The 23,362-nt window shown below is 38.7% G+C and overlaps 1 protein-coding gene across 11 annotated transcripts in view; it reads right to left on the minus strand.

Moving 5' to 3' along the window:
* Window positions 1-12,329: 12,329 nt before the first annotated feature.
* Window positions 12,330-23,362, minus strand: part of CDKL5 (cyclin dependent kinase like 5) — a 1,071,204-nt gene continuing 1,060,171 nt past the window's right edge. For all 11 annotated transcript variants that reach the window (XM_053706416.1, XM_053706410.1, XM_053706408.1 and 8 more), the window contains one exon: window positions 12,330-13,570. In XM_053706416.1, the coding sequence (XP_053562391.1) occupies window positions 13,178-13,570 (393 nt within the window). In that variant the 3' untranslated portion in view covers window positions 12,330-13,177. The remainder of the gene's footprint in view (window positions 13,571-23,362) is intronic.

A 23,362-nucleotide genomic window follows, 5' to 3' on the forward strand; every position in this document is an offset into this window, starting at 1 on the left:
CTTAAAATTGTTGTAATATTTTTGAAATGTTTGTAACTTATTTTTTTTTATTTTTTGTACTTTAGTTAGTTTATTTAATTGTATTTAATTGTAGTTATTTGTAGGTAATTTATTTAATTAATTTAATGATAGTGTAGTGTTAGGTTTAATTGTAACTTAGGATAGGATTTATTTTACATGTAATTTTGTATTTCTTTTAGCTAGGTAGTTATTAAATAGTTAATAACTATTTAATAACTATTCTAACTAGCTAAAATAAATACAAAGTTACCTATAAAATAAATATAAATCCTAAAATAGCTACAATGTAATTATTAATTACATTGTAGCTATCTTAGGGTTTATTTTACAGGTAAGTATTTAGTTTTAAATAGGAATAATTTATTTAATGATAGTGTAGTGATAGGTGTAATTGTAACTTAGGATAGTTTTTATTTTACAGGTAAATTTCTCTTTATTTTAACTAGGTAGCTATTAAATAGTTAATAACTATTTAATAGCTATTGTACCTAGTTAAAATAAATTGAAATTTGCCTGTAAAATAAAAATAAATCCTAAGATAGCTACAATATAATTATTATTTATATTGTAGCTATATTAGGATTTATTTTACAGGTATTTAGTTTTAAATAGGAATAATTTATTTAATAAGAGTTATAATATTTAGATGTATTTAATTAATATTTAAGTTAGGGGGTGTTAGGGTTAGACTTAGGTTTAGGGGTTAATAATTTTATTATAGGTGGCGGCGGTGTGGGGGGGCAGGATAGGGGTTAATAAATGTATTATAGGTGGCGGCGGTGTAGGGGGGGCAGGATAGGGGTTAATAAATGTATTATAGGTGGCGGCAGTGTAGGGGGGCAGGATAGGGGTTAATAAATGTATTATAGGTGGCGGTGGTGTAGGGGGGCAGGATAGGGGTTAATAATTGTATTATAGGTGGTGGCGGCGGTGTAGGGGGGGCAGGATAGGGGTTAATAAATGTATTATAGATGGCGGCAGTGTAGGGGGGGCAGGATAGGGGTTAATAAATTTATTATAGTGGCGGCAGTGTAGGGGGGGCAGGATAGGGGTTAATAGGTATTATGTAGGTGGCGGCGGGGTCCGGGAGCGGCGGTTTAGGGGTTAACATATTTATTATAGTTGCGGCGGGGTCCGGGAGCGGCGGTTTAGGGGGGAATAACTTTATTTAGTTGCGGCAGTGTAGGGGGCGGCAGATTAGGGGTTAATATGTATAATGTAGGTTACGGCGGGGTCCGGGAGTGGCGGTTTAGGGGTAATAAATGTATTTAGTTGCAGTGAACATGAACTTTCGCTATGGTCAGACTCCCATTGATTCCTATGGGATCCGCCGCCTCCAGGGCGGCGGATTGAAAACCAGGTACGCTGGGCCGGAAAAGTGCCGAGCGTACTTGCTATTTTTTTGATAACTAGCAAAAGTAGTCAGATTTTGCCAAACTTGTGTTCGGAACATCTGGAGTGACGCAAGAATTGATCTGTGTCGGACTGAGTCCAGCGGATCGAAGCTTATGTCACAAAATTCTACTTTTGCCGGGCAGCAGGGCTTGATAACTTAGGCGAATCAGCCTCGCCACAAATACGCTGCAGAATTCCAGCGTATTTGAGGTTGACGGCTTGATAACTAGGGGCCTGGATCTTAATGAAGTCTTTTAAATTGCAGGCATCAAAAATTTAAAGGGAAAGTAGCACATTTGTGGAAATAGCTTGTTAAAGAATTATAAAAGACAGCAGAAAAATGTTACATTTTTTACTGTGTGACTATGAACAGTAGGAGCTTTTACAGAATGGTGACCTAAAGTGTATTCTACTCATTTACTTTCAATACTTTGTATCTAGAAACTTGCAGTTTCATTAGGCAAAATGTTGAAGACAAGATTGAGAGGGTGGAGCGAGACACTGTGCTACTCATTTACCACATGGGTGAGTGCAAAGACTATGTTCCTGGTTTGCTGTATGCACCATCTGGATAGGCTTATGCTACATACAAACTACCATCTGCAATCCAGGCTTTAATCTTGTTTCGGGTGCGCTGTTCAGCTATGGTTTACAATAGGTTATATTTGCATACTAATTTGCGGACTCTTCAGCAGACAGTCACAGCTTGTGACTGATGGACAGTTTCTTTGCTGAAGCTAAGCTTATATTGAGCGTTGCTCTATGTTACTACTATATAAATGGGCTGCTTTTTTATTTTGCTTTCTAAATTATCCTCTGGCTTTTTTGGACCACTCCTTGAAAGGTTGGAGTGAACTTTGGCCACAGGCACTGCAGGATATTGTGCTGCTGCAGCAAATTGCCTATAAGCAATCTACTTCAGCCTTCCCTGCTTCTGACTGAAAGGTACTACTACTTATTAAAAGGATATGAAACCCCCAAAATATATTTTATGATTCAGACAGAGCATACTATGTTAAAAACATTTCCAATTTACTTCTAGTATCAAATGTACTTTCTTCTCATGATATTCTGTGTTGAAGAGATACCTAGGTAGGCAGCTGGAGCACTACATGTCAGGAAATAGTTCTGACATCTAGTGCTCTTGCAAATGGATAACATTCTTGCAAAACTACTGCCATATAGTGATGGAGAAATGGGCCGACTCCTAAGCATACGTTCATGCTTTTCCACAAAAAGATACAAAGAGAAAGAAGAAAAATTGATAATAGGAGTAAATTAGAAGGTTGTTTAAAAGCACATGCTCTCTCTGAATAACGAAAGAACAATTCTGGGTTTAAAATCCCTTTAATCTGTCAACACTTATTCATATTTTGACTCCTGAGTCCCTTGCAAATCAGCTCCCTTTGTGCTGCTGTCCTTCAGGTCTACTAGGGGAAACACCAGGGATAGTTTTCCCTGTCATATGTAGGTGTGTAGAGACCAAGTCAGGTTTAGGGCATCTAAACCCTTCCAGTAGTGAGTATGCTGTTCATAAAAGGGTTAAATGTTCTTCCTTCTTCAATGCAAACTAACAAATACTTCATCTGAAGCATAACTCTTACACAGCATATTTAACTTTGACTATGTGAAAACTATACTGAAACAAGTAGTAAGGGGTAGTGTATATGCAGAGGAGAATTCCACCCTCTTCAACATCTCAGAGGGGTTCTCACTTATTCCAGAGATCTGAGGCCAGAACTACTGATATGGTTTCATGAGAGTGTGAAAGAAACAATAATTAAACTGTTTATGTAACTTAATATAGAAAGAACTATAATTACATACATCAGGGAGGAAGCAATTCTCTTCCCATCCAGGATTAGATGTACTCTACTGGCACTCATAGCCACAGGTTTATATGATGCTTCTTAAAGGGACACTGAACCCAAACATTTTCTTTTGTGATTCAGATAGAGCATTACATTTTAAGCAACTTTTTAATTTACTCCTATTATCAAATTTTCTTCATTCTCTTGCAATCTTTATTTTAAAAGCAGGAATGTAAAGCCCATTTTAGGTTCAGCACCATGGATAGCGCTTGCTTATTGGATGCTTACATTTACCCACCAATAAGTAGGCATAACCCAGGTTTCTCAACCAAAAATGGGCTGCTCCTATGCATCACATTCCTGCTTTTTAAATAAAGATAGCAAGAGAATGAGTAAAAATTGATAATAGGAGTAAATTAGAAAGTTGCTTAAAATGGTATACTCTATCTGAATCATGAAAGAAAAAAATTGGGTTTATGGTCCCTTTAAGTTCTCAGCTCTCTAGAACCCAATGATGAAACTTGTGTGCACTCACCACTGCCAGCCCACAAACACCTGCTTACAAGGGCATTATTTAATGAGACATTTGGGCCGGTCATCAGCCCAAAAAACATCAATGAGGTATTTGAAAATGTTATAAAAAAAAACAAACAAAAAACAAAACATTGACACCTTAGTATTTCCTTCAGATTTAAAAAAAAAAAAATTCTGAAAAATCTAAATTAATGCTTACCTGATAAATGGATTTATTTCCGGATATGGAAAGTCCAAGACGTCATTCCAATTACTAGTGGGAATATCACTCCTGGCCCTCAGGAGGAGGCAAAGAGCACCACAGCAAAGCTGTTAACTGTCACTCCCCTACCCATAATCATTCGACCGAAGGGAAATGGAAAAAAGAATAAAACCAAGGTGTAGAGGTGCCTGAGGTTTAGTAAAAAAAATGCCTGTTTAAAATAAGGGTGGAATCGTGGACTCTCCATATTCGGAAAGAAAGAAATTTATCAGGTAAGCATAAATTTAGTTTTTTTCCCTAATATATGGAGAATCCACAACGTCATTCCAGTTACTAGTGGGAACCAATACCCAAGCTAGAGGACACCGATTGAAAGGGAGGGAGAACAAGACAGGCAGACCTAAACAGAAGGCGCCACCACTTGAATAACTTTTCTCCCAAAAGAGGCCTCAGCCGAGGCAAAAGTATCAAATTTGGAAAATTTGGAAAAAGTATGCAGAGAGGACCAAGTTGCAGCCTTGCAAATCTGTTCCATAGAAGCTTAATTTTTGAAAGCCCAAGAAAAGGAGACAACCCTAGTAGAATGAGCCCTAATTCTCTCAGGAGGCTGCTGACCAGCAGTCTCATAAGCAAAACAAATTATACTTCTCAACCAGAGGGAAAGAGAAGTAGCAGTGGCCTTCTGACCCTTACGCTTTTCTGAGAAACAAACAAAAAGGGCACAAGACTGGCGAAAATCCTTAAGTCACCTGTAGGTAGAATTTCAGAGCACGCACAATATCCAAGTTGTGCAACAGACGTTCCTTATGAGTAGAAGGAGAAGGACAGAGAGAAGGAACAACAATTTCCTGATTAATATTTCTAACCGAAACCACTATAGGAAGAAATCCCAATTTAGTACGAAGTACCGCCTTATCCACATGAAAGATAAGGTAAGGCGAATCACACTGCAAAGATGAGAGTTCGGAAACTCTCCGAGCAGAAGAAATAGCGATAAGAAACAAAACCTTCCAAGGTAACAACTTAATATCTATGGAATGCATTGGCTCAAACAGAGCCTGCTGCAAAACTTTAAGAACAAGGTTAAAGTGAAGGTCAATTTTGATGAATTAGTGACCGGTTTTAATAATCCTATTAAAAACAAGGTCACTTTAATTCATCAAAATTGACGTTTCAAGCATTTTCTTCAAAAACTTACCTTTTAATCCTGAAAGCTGCTCCATCGATTCCCCGGCCGCCAGAAGCCTCTGCTTATGTCAGAAATGACGAATCCGGTTTCCTCCAATCACGGCGTTCCCCCCCCGGGGGGATCATGGCCTGAGGAAATGCTGTGATTGGATGAAGCCGGATTTGTCATTTTGGACCCGCGAAGAGGACTTGCAACGGGCGGAGGAAGCACTGCAGCGGCACTCAGGATTAAAAGGTAAGTTTTTGAAGAAAACGCTTGAAATGTCAATTTTGATGAATTAAAGTGCCTTTGTTTTTAATAGGATTATTAAAAACCGGGCACTAATTCTTCAAAATTGACCTTCACTTTAAGGCTCCAAGGAGGAGCAACAGATTTAAATACAGGCCTGATTCTAACCAGGGCCTGGCAAAAAGATTGAACATCTGGCACATCCGTCAGACGCTTATGCAAAAGAATAGATAGAGCAGAAATCTGACCCTTCAGAGAACTTACTAACAACCCTTTCTCCAGACCTTCCTGGAGAAAAGACAAAATTCTAGGAATCTTGACCCTACTACAAGAGTAGCCCTTTGATTCACACCAATAAAAGGTATTTAGGCCATATCTTATGGTAAATTTTACGAGTAACAGGCTTGTGAGCCTGTAGCATGGTCTCAATGACCAACTCAGAACTAAGCGTTCAATCTCTATGCAGTCAGCATCAGACAAACGAGATTTGGATGGAGGAAAGGACCCTGAGTTAGAAGGTCCTTCCTCAGAGCCAACCTCCAAAGTGGCAGAGATTACATCTTCACTAGGTCTGCATACCAGATCCTGGGGGCCATGCAGGAGCTATTAGAATAATTACTGACTCTCTCTCCTGTTTGATACGAGCAATGACTCGTGGAAGGAGCGCAAACGGAGGAAACAGATATACTAGACCGAAAGCCCAAGGAACCGCTAGAGCATATATCAGAGCAGCCTGCAGGTCTCTTGACCTTAAACTGTACCTTGGAAGCTTGGCTTCTGCCGAGACGCCATCAGATCAAACTCTGGAACCCCCCCACTTGAGAGTTAACCTGGAGAACACCTCCGGATGGAGAGCCGACTCCCCGGGATGAAATCTCTGTCTGCTCAGGAAATCTGCTTCCCAGTTGTCCACTCCTGGAATGTGGATGGCAGGAAGACAACAATTGTGAGCTTTTGCCCACTGAATAATCCGTGCCCCCTCCTTCATGGCTAAGGAACTCCCTGGTGGTTGATATAAGCCATTGAGGTGATGTTGTCTGACAAACCTGATAAACTGGGCTAAGGACAATTGAGGTCAAGCCATCAGAGCATTGTAAATCGCTCTAAACTCCAAGATGTTTATGGGGAGAGCAGACTCCTCCTGAGTTCATAGTCCCTTCGCCTTTAACGAGTCCCAGACTGCTCCCCAGCCTAGCAGGCTGGCGTCCATGGTCACAATCACCCAGGAAGGTCTCCGGAAACATGTGCCCTGCGACAGATGGTCCTGAGAAAGCCACCACGGGAGAGAGTCTCTTGTCAACTGGTCTAGATCTATCCTCTGAGACAGATCCAAATGGTCTCTGTTTCATTGTATAAGCATGCATAATTGCATAGCTCTTAAATGGAATCGAGTAAATGGAATGATGTCCATGGAAGCAACCATCAGACCAATTACCTCCATACATTGAGCCACTGATGGCTGAAAAGTAGACTGAAGAGAGAGGCAAGAGGAAAGAATTTGGGATTTTCTGACCTCCGTCAGAAAAATTTTCATAGATAGGGAATCTATTATGGTCCCTAAGAAAACCAGCCTTGTAGCTGGAACAAGGGAACTCTTTTCCAGATTCACTTTCCAACCGTGGGAAAAGACAAAAAGATCTCTGTATGAGAGTTTGCTTGTTGAAAAGATGGCGCCTGAACCAATATGTCCTCCAAGTATGGCGCCACTGCAATTCCCCAAGACCTGATCACTGCCAAGAGAGCCCCCAGAACCTTTGAGAAAATTCTGGGAGCTGTGGCAAGTCCAAATGGAAGAGCCACAAACGGAAAGTGTTTGTATAGAAAGGCGAATCTCAGGAATTTTTGATGATCCCTGTGGATGGGAACATGAAGATATGCGTCCTTCAGGTCTATGGCCGTCATGAACTGACCCTCTTGGACCAAAGGAAGAATGGAACGAATAGTTACCCTGAGAAACTTGTTGAGACACTTTAGGTCTAAAATGGGTTGAAAAGTTCCATCTTTTTTAGGAACCACAAACAGATTTGAATAGAATCCTAGATCCTGTTCCTTACTGGAACTGGAACAATCACTCCTGTACAGGTCCTGAACACAGCTCAAGAATGCCTCTCTTTTTACCTGATCTACAGATAGTCTTGATAGGTGGAATCTGTCCCTTGGAGGACAAGATTTGAATTCTATTTTGTATCCCTGAGAAACTATGTCCACAGCCCAAGGATCCGGGACATCCCGTATCCAGGCTTGACAAAACATTGAAAGTCTGCACCCCACTTACCCCGATCCCGGATTGGGGGTGGACCCTTCATGCTGACTTAGACGCAGCTGAGGGTTTCTTTGCTTCCCCTTGTAGTAAGACTGATTGGGTTTCCAAGAAGACTTGGACTGCTTAGAAGAGGGAGAGGAAGACTTTTGACCTTTGAAGTTACGAAAGGAACAAAAATTACTCTGATGTCCTTTAGTCCTGTTTTTCTTGTCTTGTGGTAGAAAAGACTCTTTCTCACCTGTAATATCAGAAATTATTTCTGCTAGACCAGATCCAAACAAGGTTTTACCCTTGTTAGGGAGTGCCAGAAGCTTGGCCTTGGAGGAAACATCAGCTGACTAAAAATTTTACCCACAGCCCTGCGGCCTAAGACAGTGAAGCCAGACATCTTGGCTCCCAGTCTAATAACTTGTATGTTAGCACCAGAAATAAAGGAATTAGCTAGTTTAAAAGCCTTAATCCTATCTTGGATCTCCTCCACCGGAGCCTCTTCTAAAATTGATTCAGACAAAGAATCGCACCAATAAGATGCAGCACTTGCTACTGTGGCAATACAAACAGCAGGTTGCCACTGAAGACCCTGATGAACATACATCTTTTTCAAATAAGCCTCCATCTTCTTGTCCATGGGATCCTTAAAGGAGCAGCTATCCTCTATAGGGATCGTAATTCTCTTAGCCAGAGTAGAAATAGCCCCTTCTACTTTAGGCACCAAGCACCATGAATCTTTAATGGATTCAGCAACAGGAAACATCTTTTTTAAGGATGGGAGAAGGGGAGAAAGGTATTCCAGGTTTCTCCCATTCCTGTGAAATGATCTCTGTCAACACTTCCATAGAGGAAGGAACATCATAGTATTTATTGTTTACTAGATTTCTTAGGGTTGACAGCGACAGGTGTATCGGAGTCGTCCAAGGTAGCTAATACCTCCTTTAACAGTACATAAAGGTGTTCAAGCTTAAATCTGAAGTTTACTTCTTTAGCATCAGACAAAGGAATTATACTGTCCGAATCTGAGACTTCACCCTCAGAAGCTACTGAGGTATCCTCCTCATCGATATGTAATCCCACAGAGGCTTGGGACATTTGAGGAGATAGCCTGAATATCATCATCCTTAGAGACATTGGGCGTAGAGGGCAACAGAGTATCTTTACACTTTAGTGTTTTTTCTAAACATGTAGTACAGAATTGCACAGGTAATTCAATTTGGGCCTCAGGACATAATAAACATCTGCCAAGAGAATCAGATTTTTGCTCCATATCCATAGGAACAAAAATAAAACATTCCCAAAGAAAAATAAAATGTCTTAAAATAAAGTGTACTGTCACTTTCAAAAAGGTCTTGGAACTATCAGAGCGATTTATGCTGACAACAGTCTGAAAAGAAAATCACACTCAGAACCTCAGATATACTGAGGCATCCTACCTTCCTCCAGAGGCTGAACAATGAGAGACTCTGCCAGCAGCTCACAAACCACTCCTCTATCGATCCGAACTGAAGAGAAGACGCCACTACACTTCATGTCGGATGGGCGGTTGGTAACATGACCGGCCGACCGGAAATGTTCCCAGCAAAAGCAAACTGCCTAAAAATTAGAGTTGCTCTAGTTATCAAAGCCTCTTGAAACACAAGTTCTCTTTTTACACACTAGAAAGTGAAAGAAAAATAACAATAAAAGTGCCATCAAGATAACTTTTCCCATATGAGGAGAAATTAACCTTTAGTCTCTTATTGTCACATACTTAGTGCCTACATACTGCCTCATAAAATCCTATATATGAAGGATTAATATGTCCCCAAATTGTTACAGAGTTAAATAATTCACTGAAGTGCCAGTCTCCATACCTAGAAGACAAAAAAAGCACTTACTGCAATCTAGCAGTCCGTCAGGAAGACAGCTCACAGGGCGTGAAAGGACACATACTCCTTACAGAGACCTGTAGAAAAAAGAAAGAACAGAGTAACCAACTCTGGCGTTCTATAACTAGGGCAGCAAGATGTTAGGAAACAAAGTAAGGACCACCTCACAACTTCCTAACTGCTTAAAAGCCACCACTACTCTACTGAAGAGATTGACATGGACTTAGCTAAACCTAAATCCTTGCTTGCAGGGTAAAGTACCTGAAAAAAGGAATTAATTTCTTCAGACACCAAACTTCACCTCCTCCATTGACAGAGGAAAAGAGAATGACTGGGGATTATGGGTAGGGGAGTGACACTTAACAACTTTGTTGTGCTGCTCTTTGCCTCCTCCTGCTGGCCAGGAGGGATATTAACACTAGTAATTGGAATGACGTTGTTGACTCTCTAGATCTTAGGAAAGACATTACCTTTTGATTTTCCTCCATTTTTTCAAATGCAAACCTTCTAACATATCATTTATTTTTTAATCAGGCACCTTGTTTCAGAGTGTAGGACATGGGCACCCAAAAGGCAAAGTCTGGGTAGTCCAGAAAATGGCCATGTGATCCTGGGCAAAGACTGCAAAATTCAGGAGCAGGAGTAAGCAATGTGAATTGGGAGGGTCTGGGCATTCTCAGGCTATGGTTGGTCCCATTGTTCCTTGAGAGAAATTGAGACATACATGTGATTTGCAGAGAGTAAGAAGGGAGAGAGAGTAAGAAGGGAGAGAGAGTAAGAAGGGAGAACATATTGTAACCCAATTTTAGACAGTGTATTAGAAGACAAGCACTACATTTTATGTATGAGTTGTTGTATCTCAGACATTTTAATCTACATTATAACAGCATTATTAAAAAAAATGTGTTCAACCCTTAAAATAGTTCGTCTACGACTACGTAATAAAAGTAAAAACTGTTATATTTTATAAGAATAGTTTATTTTTGACAAATGTTCCCACAGTTCTTTGTTTAGTGCAAAAAAATAATAACTATTTTCTACCACCATCCGTTTATAAATGTTTTTCAACTTCCCTTCTAACCTACCAGGGCATTCTGCAATACTGCACAGACTGCTGTAGGTACAGTACATGTGCTATGTGTGCAATACAGAACACTGTTCACTTTGGGTAAATGTATGACTCTAAAGCAACATATAATAGAATTATGACTAATTTAACAATAAAGTAAATGCTACTAGCAGATAAAAATAGGCATAGCACAAAATGGTTTTGCAGAACTAGTATTCCAATCCTTTCCACTCAGGCTGTTATTTTTTCCTTTAGCACAACTCTGCTCTATGCAGCCAATCAGAAGCTACAGTAGCTAACCCATGCTGCTCTTCAGTTGTGTTACCAGGTAAGTGGGGACTGTTCCACACATCTCATTCATCACTGCAGAACCCTCAAATCTCAAAGGTGTTAGCTGCACTCAAATAAAACGTGTCTTTTCTTTTTGTTACCTTTCCAGTGCTGTATTCAAATGAAGGACAGGTGAAAAGGAAAGAGAAGATGAATTAAAAAAGGAGGAGTAGGAAGTAGAAAATAGCGCCCACCACCAGTTTACCCTTGATATTTAGCTTTATGCTCATTTTTTTGCACCAAATTGTATGGGCTAGAACCAGCCTTGTTTTTTTTTTTTGTTTTTTTTTTACTAATTTTGTAACTTATGATGATTGGCTACAATAAGTATAGCTGTGATAATAGAAAAAGAAACAGATTAGTGAGGGAGTATGTCATAACACACAGTAGAAGTACTGCTCAGGACTCGCAGAGCACTGCAGGTCCTGAGCGTAAATACCGCTGATCCAATCAGCAGCGCTAGTTACGTAGCTGAGTTTGTGTGACTAGCACTACTAACTAAATCAGTAGGTTCCACTCGGGATCAGTAGTGTTATACGGGTCCCAAGCAGCACTTCTACTGTGTGTTTAACCCTACACTCATGCAGGGTCGATAGTCTTAAAATGACATGCTCATTTTTTTATCTTTTTTTAACTATTTTGGCCCTTTAAGTTTTGTTGTAACACAGGTAGGAATGTAGAGCCTATTATCATCTACTGGCTTGTTACTCACAGATTCACAACTTGACTGCTTACAGTTTTTGAAGTGAAAATAATATGTAGTATCTTTGGTCTATATGCCGTGACAGGAAGAAAATCTGCTGAACATTGTCACTGTTGAGTCAATTTGCCTTCACAACTTTGAGTTAGGAATATGGAATCTTTTTATGTCACTACAATTACACTCTCCTGGTAGGGACATATCACCTTGTGGTTTGAATTCTCATTGGTTTAACCTCCTGACAGTCAAGGAGTTTAAGGGACACTAAACACTAAAAAAAAAGATATATTCGGTGCAAACATTACCCTGAGAATAATATGCAGAAGTATTTTTTTTTTTAAATGATCTTAGTTGTTTTGATATTAAAAAAAAAAAAAGTACTGTTCGTTTCCATAAAGTAACTGACACTGCCATGCTTTAAGTTAAGTTTCACTTTTAAAAAATATATCTCCTCAGCTGAGGCCAATTAATGACACATATAAATAAATGAGTAGAGTGTGCAAACAATGGCTGTGCAATACAGCAAACTTAGGCTTGTGAAATGTGGAAAAAAGGCAAAATAAATAATGAAAGTATATTGCTTTTTTTTTTTTTTACAAAGCACAGTTAAGCATTTTATATGACTATTTCAAAGTGTTTAATGTCCCTTTAAAGAGGATAATAATGCCTAAAGTTACTTGCTACAGCAGCTGAGCAAGAATCACACTATTTTAGTCACACTGACATCCGTAGTTTAACTCCCTTTTATTAGAAGTATAATACTGCACAAATGTATAAAAATATGGCAGATAGTGTCATAACAATACTTTTTTTCCCTTAAATGATATTTATAAAAAATGACAGTAATTTAACAAATAAACAAACTATACACACAATGTCTGAGTGTGCAGATATATATATATATGTATATACTTAATATAATACTCTTAATGCAATATATAAATGTTATACTGTTTTTTTCTTTATATAAACTACTTTTGCTGTTGCACTGCTTCACAATGTTAAACAGCTCAAAATAACTTGACGTTGTAACAATGTAATGACTTTATGATAATAATCTATCATAAATAAATATTACAAAAAATATCAAATATGGAAGTTTTTTTCCTTTCTTTTTTCTTAAAAAAATCCCTCCATTGGGATAAATCTGTTTCACACAGGGCCCACCTTTTATAGTTTTCTATAGGCTTGGTGAGCACACGCATACGAGTCTACATTGCTGGTCTGCTCCCTATTATAACCTGTGATACAAATATACAGACCAGGCAAACAGGAACGTTTATTATAGAATGCTTAATATTTTGTCCTGTGGGGAAAACAGCTTCTAATGTTCTGACAATATGTCCTTTTATTGCACATTCTAAGGTCACAAGATTAGTGGTAGCAGATAACCTAACAATCAGCATTAGAATTAGTGGGTGGGTTGCTGCACAGTGTCGTTTCACACAAGCATATTGCACATATCAATATAGCTATACGTAATTGGTTATATATCCTTTTGAAGATGCTTCATCAAATCTCTATTCATCCAGTACTCACTCATGTATACATTTCCTTTGTGTACTGATGGCAACTAAAGGGCGGTCTCCTTTAAGTCATTCAGGTTTGGCAATCGTGTTCTTTTTGTCCGACTAAAAGGGAGACCATTCTGTCCAGTTTTTGAAGTTAGTTGGTCTGGAAAAGTTGCTCCTTCACTGGCCCCTCTATTTACAGGAGAAACATGCCACACAGGTTCTGTCTGCCCTGGCAGCTGGAGCCCCTGACGGTTTTTTGGTTGAGTTTCCTGACGAGGGATACTCCCTCCTCCACTGGAAGATTGCCCCATGGGGTGTATCCTGGCTTCTTGAAACGATGGTGTCTTGGGAGGCTGGCTTGGCAAAGGCTGAAAACGAGGATCTGATGGAATAGGGTGGTTTGAGGATGAAGAGGGATGTAATAATTTCCAAAGTGATTTTAAAGGCTGACTCTGCAAAGAAAAAGTATACTCATTAGAGCAGTGGCAGAACTAATGGATATTGTACCCCAATGCTAGAAAAAAAATTGGGCACTCCGTACAGTATTGATTTTCCTTGTACAACATCCCTTGCTTAGTATTTTTCCTAACACAGAGCATCTTCTTAACCCTTTTACCCCTATCATACATAATACATCCTTACTCTCCTAGAACACATTTAACACATTTCATACATTCAACTAAGTCAATACAAACAACATACATTGGGGCATATGTATCCGTATGGAGCTTGATGCCCCGTGTTTCTGGCGAGCCTGCAGGCTCGCCAGAAACACCAGTTATGAAGCAGCGGTCACAAAGACCGCTGTTCCTTAACCTGTCCGCCTGCTCTGAGCAGGCGGAAACACATCGCCGGAAATCAACCCGATCGAGTACGATCGGGTTGATTGACACCCTCCTGCTGGCAGCCGATTGGCCGTGAGTCTGCAGGGGGGGGGCGTTGCACCAGCAGCTCTTGTGATTCAGCGAGGTCTGGCAGACCTGATCCGCAGTGTCGGATCAGGTCCGCCAGCCCTTGATAAATAGGGGCCTAAATATCTCACTACATACTTTTTTTTGTCTAATGGAAACATTCATACATTTCTACATATTGTTGTATATGGTAGTACCATTAATTACATCATAGGTGATGTCAAACAATATTGCACAATATAATCTAAGATTCATTGTAATACATTTTATCCATATTTCTCTGATGTGTAGAAAATTGTCATCTGTAGGATGATGTAAGGTTTATGTAACTACCGATGCCATTAATGATGTAATAGGTTTTGTTACTAGTGATGTCATTGATTATGTCATCAACAATGAGATGTGTGATGTAATCAGTGATGTTAATGATGATGTCATGCAAAGCATCCAGGGCGGAGGCAGTTTAAGTTGGGAGTTTGATCAAGAACTTAAACTCTTCTAGGCATTAACATGAGTTTTTGCCAATTAATTTCCTTGTTTTTTAAATTTTCTTGAATTAACACACATATGCACAATACATATCTTTATACTTAAAGAAAATATACATAAAAAATAAATACACTGAGATGATAAGAATGACCAAAAAGAGGATTAAGATCAAACAGCAATTAGTTATTATTTAAACACTATACATTAAGCTTGACACGCTAAGCTGTGCATATACACACAGTGATTACCATACAACACTGTACAATAAATTTGAAAAGCTGAGCTGTGCACCACCCACAGTGATTGATTACTATACAACACTATACAATAAGTATGACACGCTGAGCTGTGCACACACAGTTATTACCATACAACACTATACAATAAGTCTGACAAACTAAGCTGTGCACACACACAGTGATTGATTACTATAAGCTATACAATAAGTCTGACACGCTGAGCTGTGAACATACACACAGTGATTGATTACTATACACCCCAAGGCAGAACATGATGCAATCTGCAATGTCATTGCAGAAAATAAAGCATGTCTGCAGAAAGAATAGGACTATTCACCCACATCTGGCTGCACTGTGTTTGATTTTGAGTCCTGAATCTACCTAGTCACTGCCGTCATACTAATTGAGGTGCTACACAGTTTTCCGGGTCCCCAGTTTCAGCCTCCCTGGATGCGTGCATAGCAGAATTTAAGGACGATTCCTCCCCCACTTTTGTGGCAGGCTCAGTCCATTGGAGCAAAAAAAAAAAAAAAAAACAACTTACAGAAGTAATTTTAAATGTTGGCTACCAGTGAATACTGCAATTGTATTGCAGCCATTTCTTGCAATTATAGGGTTAAAAAATTATAGCTACCTGGGCAGTAGGTTATGTAGGAGGGGCTGTAACGCCATACTTCACAGGTCGTTTAATCATTGAAGTGTAACTCTTGCAGTAGTGAGTCTGCTTTCACGTTGTATTTTAATTTACAATGATCTGCTTTAAACAAATTTTTAACATGTATATAACATTGCATTTAGTGCTAAAATATATATATATACACACACAGTATCCCACAAAAGTGAGTACACCGCTCACATTTTTGTAAATATTTTATTATATCTTTTCATGTGACAACACGGAAGAAATGACACTTTGCTACAATGTAAAGTAGTGAGTGTACAGCCTGTATAACAGTGTAAATTTGCTTTCCCCTCAAAATAACTCAACACACAGCCATTAATGTATTATTAATGTCAACAAAAGTGAGTACACCCCTAAGTGGAAATGTCCAAATTGGGACCAATTAGCCATTTCCCTCCCCGGTGTCATGTGACTCGTTAGTGTTACAAGGTCTCAGGTGTGAATGGGGAGCAGGTGTGTTAATTTTGGTGTTATCGCTTTCACACTCTCTCATACACGGCACCTCATGGTAAAGAACTCTCTGAGGATCTGAAAAAAAGAATTGTTGCTCTACATAAAGATGGCCTAGGATATAAAAAGATTGCCAAAACCCTGAAACTGAGCTGCAGCACGGTGGGCAAGACCATACAGCGGTTTCACAGGACAGGTTCCACTCAGAACAGGCCTTGCCATGGTCGACCAAAGAAGTTAAGTGCACGTGCTTAGCGTCATATCTAGAGGTTGTCTTTGGGAAATAGACGTATGAGTGGTGCCAGCATTGCTGCAGAGGTTGAAGGGGTGGGGGGTCAGCCTGTCAGTGCTCAGACCATACGCCACACACTGCATCAAATTGGTCTGCATGGCTGTCGATGCACAAGAAAGCCCACAAACAGTTTGCTGAAGACAAGCAGACTAAGGACATGGAATACTGGAACCATGTCCTGTGGTCCGATGAGACCAAGATAATATTATTTGGTTCAAATGGTGTCAAGCGTGTGTGGCGGCAACCAGGTGAGCAGTACAAAGACAAGTGTGTCTTGCCTACAGTCAAGCATGGTGGTGGGAGTGTCATGGTCTGGGCCTGCATGAGTGCTGCCGGTACTGGGGAGCTACATTTCATTGAGGGAACAATGAATGCCAACATGTACTGTGACATACTGAAGCAGAGCATGATCCCCTTCCTTTGGAGACTGGGCCACATGATAACAACCCCAAACACACCTCCAAGACGACCACTGCCTTGCTAAAGAAGCTGAGGGTAAAGGTGATGACTGGCCAAGCATGTCTCCAGACCTAACCACTATTGAGCATCTGTGGGGCAACCTCAAACAGAAGGTTGGGGAGCGCAATGTCTCTAACATCCACCAGCTCTGTGATATCGTCATGGAGGAGTGGAAGAGGACTCCAGTGGCAAACTGTGAAGCTCTGGTGAACTCCATGCCCAGGAGGGTTAAGGCAGTGCTGGAAAAAATGGTAGCCACATAAAATATCGACATTTTGGGCCCAATTTGGACATTTCCACTTAGGGGTGTACTTTTGTTGCCAACGGTTAGACATTAATAGCTGTGTGTTGAGTTATTTTGAGGGGACAGCAAATTTACACTGTTATACAGGCTGTACACTCACTATTTTACATTGCAGCAAAGTGTCACTTCTTCAGTGTTGTCACATGAAAAGATATAATAAAATATTTACAAAAATGTGAGGGGTGTACTCACTTTTGTGAGATACTGTATATATATACACTCACCAGCCACTTTATTAGGTATACCTTTAAGTCACTTAAATCCCCTTTCTTCCCCATTCTGACGCTCGGTTTGAACTTCAGCAAGTCGTCTTCACCACGTCTAGATGCCTAAATGCATTCAGTTGCTGCCATGTGATTGGCTGATTAGCAATTTGTGTTACCAAGCAATTTGTACCTAATAAAGTGGCCAGTGAGTGTGTGTATATATATATATATATATATATGTGTGTGTCTGTGTGTGTGTGGCATGAAAATGTTACCACCTTATAGTCTTCTAATTTAACAGGCAAAGTGTAATCCACGCGGTATAGCTGCATCAGGAACCGGAACCAGTTCACACAGTAAATGCGTCCAATGACAAGTAAGCTGGCAGAGTGCCGTAGCTGCGGTCTGATCCGTGACCGCAAATGTGCAATACAGACAAGGAAGGCGAGGTGGCAGGCACTACTACAAACCAGGCGCAGTTTAAACTTAAATTAATTAAATTTAAACTTTAATGAAAAAGATTAAAATACATGATAGGCTTGACATAGGACAAGGGAGGAAAGTAGAGTGATGTCCTGACGCGTTTCGCGCCCCCTGGTGGCGCTTAATCATAGGCTGAGGTGCAAGGGAAGTGAGACCTATTTAAAGGATAAAGTATTAACCCTTCTAGTGCTGACAGATAATTTTAAAACAACAATTATGGATAAAATTATAGTGATATTAATGTATGTAAGTTGTTGCCACACAATCCGGTTCATGTTTTTAAAAAAAACATGGGCAAGCTTGTTGAAGATGGCATTCTACTGGGCATTTTCAAAACTGAAGTTATGGAAATATTGGTTCCTGAGTATCCTATTACACCACTATTCCATCATGTACCAAAAATAGATAAGGATAGTAAATACCCACCAGGGAGACCCATAGTTGCGGGAATTGGCTCCTTATTGGAACCTTTAGAAGAATAGATGGATACCTTATTGCAGCCCATAGCAAAAAGACAACTTAGCTACCTAAGGGATACAACACACTTGTTAACTACACTTGATACTATCCAATGGCAATCAAACTATAGCTGGATTACTGCTGATATCACTTCACTCTATACCAGTATACCTCAAAATTTAGGTATTAGAGCTGTTGAATATTTTTTGGAGAAAGAGACAGATTTGATGGATTGTAGGAGGGGTTATATATGTGAAGTCTTACAATTTTTTACTTTCACATAATTATTTTATGTTCAACAATGAGTACTACTTGCAGGTAAGGGGGACCGCCATGGGGGCAAAATTTGCCCCTGCATTTGCAAACATTTATGAAGCATGGTGGGAATTGTCAAATATTTTTTCTACAAATAACCCTTGGATGGAACAAGTAGTACTGTTTGTTCGTTACATAGATGATTTGTTGTTGATAGTTAAAGATGAAAGGAAAGAATTTCTCCTTGAGGATCTTTTGGTTTATTTGAGCAGTAACCAGATGGGTTTACAATTTACTGGGGAGCAGAACAAACAGCAAATTAACTATTTAGATCTAACTTTGATGATCCTTGATAATCAAATAGTTACCCAAACGTATAGAAAGCCAATAGCAGGCAACACAATTCTGCACGCAGCATCTCAACATCCTGGACATACCGAGAGGGCAATTTATTAGGCTCCGTAGAAACACCAAATGTGATTCCACATATGACCAGCAGTCGTTAGAATTGAAAGAGAGGCTTGTCAAGAGGGGATATAAATTTAGAACAATGTAGACTCACAGTAAAGGACTATAAGAGAAACCCCAAAAATTCAGAGGATAAACATAAATTACATACAAATGATACAATAGTATTTACTACTGAGTACTCTCAACATTATAATACTGTGGTTAAAATTATTAAAAAACATTCACATATACTGTTAGGGGATGAAGTTCTAAAACCTTTTGTTAAGAACTTTAGGTTTGTCCCTAAAAGAACGAAAACACTAGGGAGAGAACTTGCCCCAAGCTTAGTACAAGATAATAATAGTTCCAGTTCAGGGGACTGGTTATCAAAGAAAGGTACTTTTAAGCGTGGAAGCAGAGAATGTACAACCTGTCTCCATCTGATTAAAGGTGATCAGTTCTCCTCTAGTGTAGATAATAAACAATATGGCATAAATTTTTATGCCAATTGTAAAACTAAATTTGCAATCTACCTTTCGACTTGCAATATTTGTAAATGTCAATACGTGGGTAAATCCTCACGAGAAGTCGAGACCAGGTTTGTAGAACATGTCAGAGACGTTAAAAACTATTGTAAAGACTCGGCTATAGCCAATCATTTCAATGGTATACATTTGACATAGCAATTATTCCACCTAGAGGGGGTAACAAACATAAGATTCTTGATAAAAAATAAATCTTTTGGATAATTAAATTAAATACTTGTCACCCAAATGGTATGAATAAAGAATGTGACATTAACTACCTAATAGATGATTAGATCATAAGTGAAATAATGAATTTAATATTTAATGTTTATTGGGGATTGGTAACTAAGAAGTTTAATTGACATTGATCCTAAATGTATATTAATTCATTTTTCCTTATGCACTTTTCTTTAATGGAATGATAGCAAAAATACGTGTTAGCATTTCTATATATTTACTTGAGTTTTCAAACAGAGACCTGAGCTTTTTGTATATAGATCCTATTGTAAATTTGTGTATGTTTTTATCCATAAATGTTGTTTTAAAATTATCTGTCAACACTGGAAGGGTTAATACTTTATCCTTTAAATAGGTCTCACTTCCCTTGCACCTCAGCCTATGATTAAGCGCCACCAGGGGGTGCGAAACGCGTCAGGCCATCACTCTACTTTCCTCCCTTGTCCTGTGTCAAGCCTATCATGTATTTTAATCTTTTTTCATTAAATTTCATTTACATTTTTAAACTGCGCCTGGTTTGTAGTAGTGCCTGCCACCTCGCCTTCCTTGTCTTCTAATTTAACCCTTTGAAAGTGAATGCACAATTGTGAACATCTGAAATTGTATTGTTAAGCAGCATGTAATTTTTGCTGGTGCTTTAGTGTAACTGTCTAATTTAAAATTGAATTACATTTCAAAATGGTCTTCAGAAAAATGTTTAATTAAAAAAAAAACATTGCAAAAAGCAAAAAAAAGTTTTGTCTCTGGGACTATAAAGTAAGTCTGACATGCTGAGCTGTGCACACACAAGGATTGATTACTATACAACACTATACAATAAGTCTGACACGCTGAGCTGTGCACATACACACAATGATTGATTGCTATAGAACACTATACAGTAAGTCTGATACACTGAGCTGTGCACAGACACACGATAGATTACTATACAACACTATACAATAAGTCTAACACGCTGAGCTGTGCACATACACAATGATTGATTACTATACAACACTATACAATATGTCTGACATGCTGAGCTGTGCATACACACACACACACACAATGATTGATTACTATACAACACTATACATTAAGTCTGACATGCTGAGCTGTGCACATACACATAATGATTGATTACTATACAACACTATACAATATGTCTGACATGCTGAGCTGTGCACACACACACACACACACACACACACACACACAATGATTGATTACTATACAACACTATACATTAAGTCTGACATGCTGAGCTGTGCACATACACATAATGATCGATTACTATACAACACTACAATAAGTCTAACATGCTGAGCTGTGCACATACACAATGATTGATTGCTATACAACACTATACAATATGTCTGACATGCTGAGCTGTGCACACACACACAATGATTGATTACTATACAACACTATACAATAAGTCTAACATGCTGAGCTGTGCACATACACAATGATTGATTGCTATACAACACTATACAATATGTCTGACATGCTGAGCTGTGCACACACAAAAAAACACAATGATTGATTACTATACAACACTATACATAAGTCTGACACGCTGAGCTGTGCACATACACATAATGATTGATTACTATACAACACTATACATTAAGTCTGACATGCTGAGCTGTGCACATACACATAATGATTGATTACTATACAACACTATACATTAAGTCTGACATGCTGAGCTGTGCACATACACACAATGATTGATTACTATACAACACTATACATTAAGTCTGACATGCTGAGCTGTGCACATGCACACAATGATTGATTACTATACAACACTATATAATAAGTCTGACATGCTGAGATGTGCACACACAAAAAAACACAATGATTGATTACTATACAACACTATACATTAAGTCTGACACGCTGAGCTGTGCACATACACATAATGATTGATTACTATACAACACTATACATTAAGTCTGACATGCTGAGCTGTGCACATACACATAATGATTGATTACTATACAACACTATATAATAAGTCTGACATGCTGAGCTGTGCACATACATATAATGATTGATTACTATACAACACTATACATTAAGTCTGACATGCTGAGCTGTGCACATACACACAATGATTGATTACTATACAACACTGTATAATAAGTCTGACATGCTGAGCTGTGCACATACACATAATGTTTGATTACTATACAACACTATACATTAAGTCTGACATGCTGAGCTGTGCACATACACACAATGATTGATTACTATACAACACTATATAATAAGTCTGACATGCTGAGCTGTGCACATACACATAATGATTGATTACTATACAACACTATATAATAAGTCTGACATGCTGAGCTGTGCACATACACATAATGATTGATTACTATACAACACTATATAATAAGTCTGACATGCTGAGCTGTGCACATACACATAATGATTGATTACTATACAACACTATACAATAAGTCTAACACGCTGAGCTGTGCACATACACAATGATTGATTATTATACAACACTATACAAATGTCTGACATGCTGAGCTGTGCACACACACACACACACAGACACACAATGATTGATTACTATACAACACTATACATTAAGTCTGACATGCTGAGCTGTGCACATACACATAATGATCGATTACTATACAACACTACAATAAGTCTAACATGCTGAGCTGTGCACATACACAATGATTGATTGCTATACAACACTATACAATATGTCTGACATGCTGAGCTGTGCACAAACAAAAACACACAATGATTGATTACTATACAACACTATACATTAAGTCTGACATGCTGAGCTGTGCACATACACATAATGATTGATTACTATACAACACTATACAATAAGTCTGACATGCTGAGCTGTGCACATACACAATGATTGATTACTATACAAAACTATACAATAAGTCTGATACACTGAGCTGTGCACATACACACAATGATTGATTACTATACAACACTATACAATAAGTCTGACATGCTGAGCTGTGCACATACACACAATGATTGATTACTATACAAAACTATACAATAAGTCTGACATGCTGAGCTGTGCACATACACACAATGATTGATTTCTATACAAAACTATACAATAAGTCTGATACACTAATCTGTGCACATACACAATGATTGATTACTATACAACACTATACAAAAAGTCTGGCACACTGAGCTGTGCACACACACACAATGATTGATTACTATACAACACTATACAATAAGTCTAACATGCTGAGCTGTGCACATACACAATGATTGATTGCTATACAACACTATACAATATGTCTGACATGCTGAGCTGTGCACACACAAAAAAACACAATGATTGATTACTATACAACACTATACATTAAGTCTGACACGCTGAGCTGTGCACATACACATAATAATTGATTACTATACAACACTATACATTAAGTCTGACATGCTGAGCTGTGCACATACACACAATGATTGATTACTATACAACACTATATAATAAGTCTGACATGCTGAGCTGTGCACATACACATAATGATTGATTACTATACAACACTATATAATAAGTCTGACATGCTGAGCTGTGCACATACACACAATGATTGATTACTATACAACACTATATAATAAGTCTGACATGCTGAGCTGTGCACATACACATAATGATTGATTACTATACAACACTATATAATAAGTCTAACATGCTGAGCTGTGCACATACACATAATGATTGATTACTATACAACACTATATAATAAGTCTGACATGCTGAGCTGTGCACATACACATAATGATTGATTACTATACAACACTATA

Source organism: Bombina bombina, chromosome 3 (genome assembly GCF_027579735.1).
Source record: "Bombina bombina isolate aBomBom1 chromosome 3, aBomBom1.pri, whole genome shotgun sequence".
In the NCBI taxonomy this organism is placed as follows: Eukaryota; Metazoa; Chordata; class Amphibia; order Anura; family Bombinatoridae; genus Bombina; species Bombina bombina.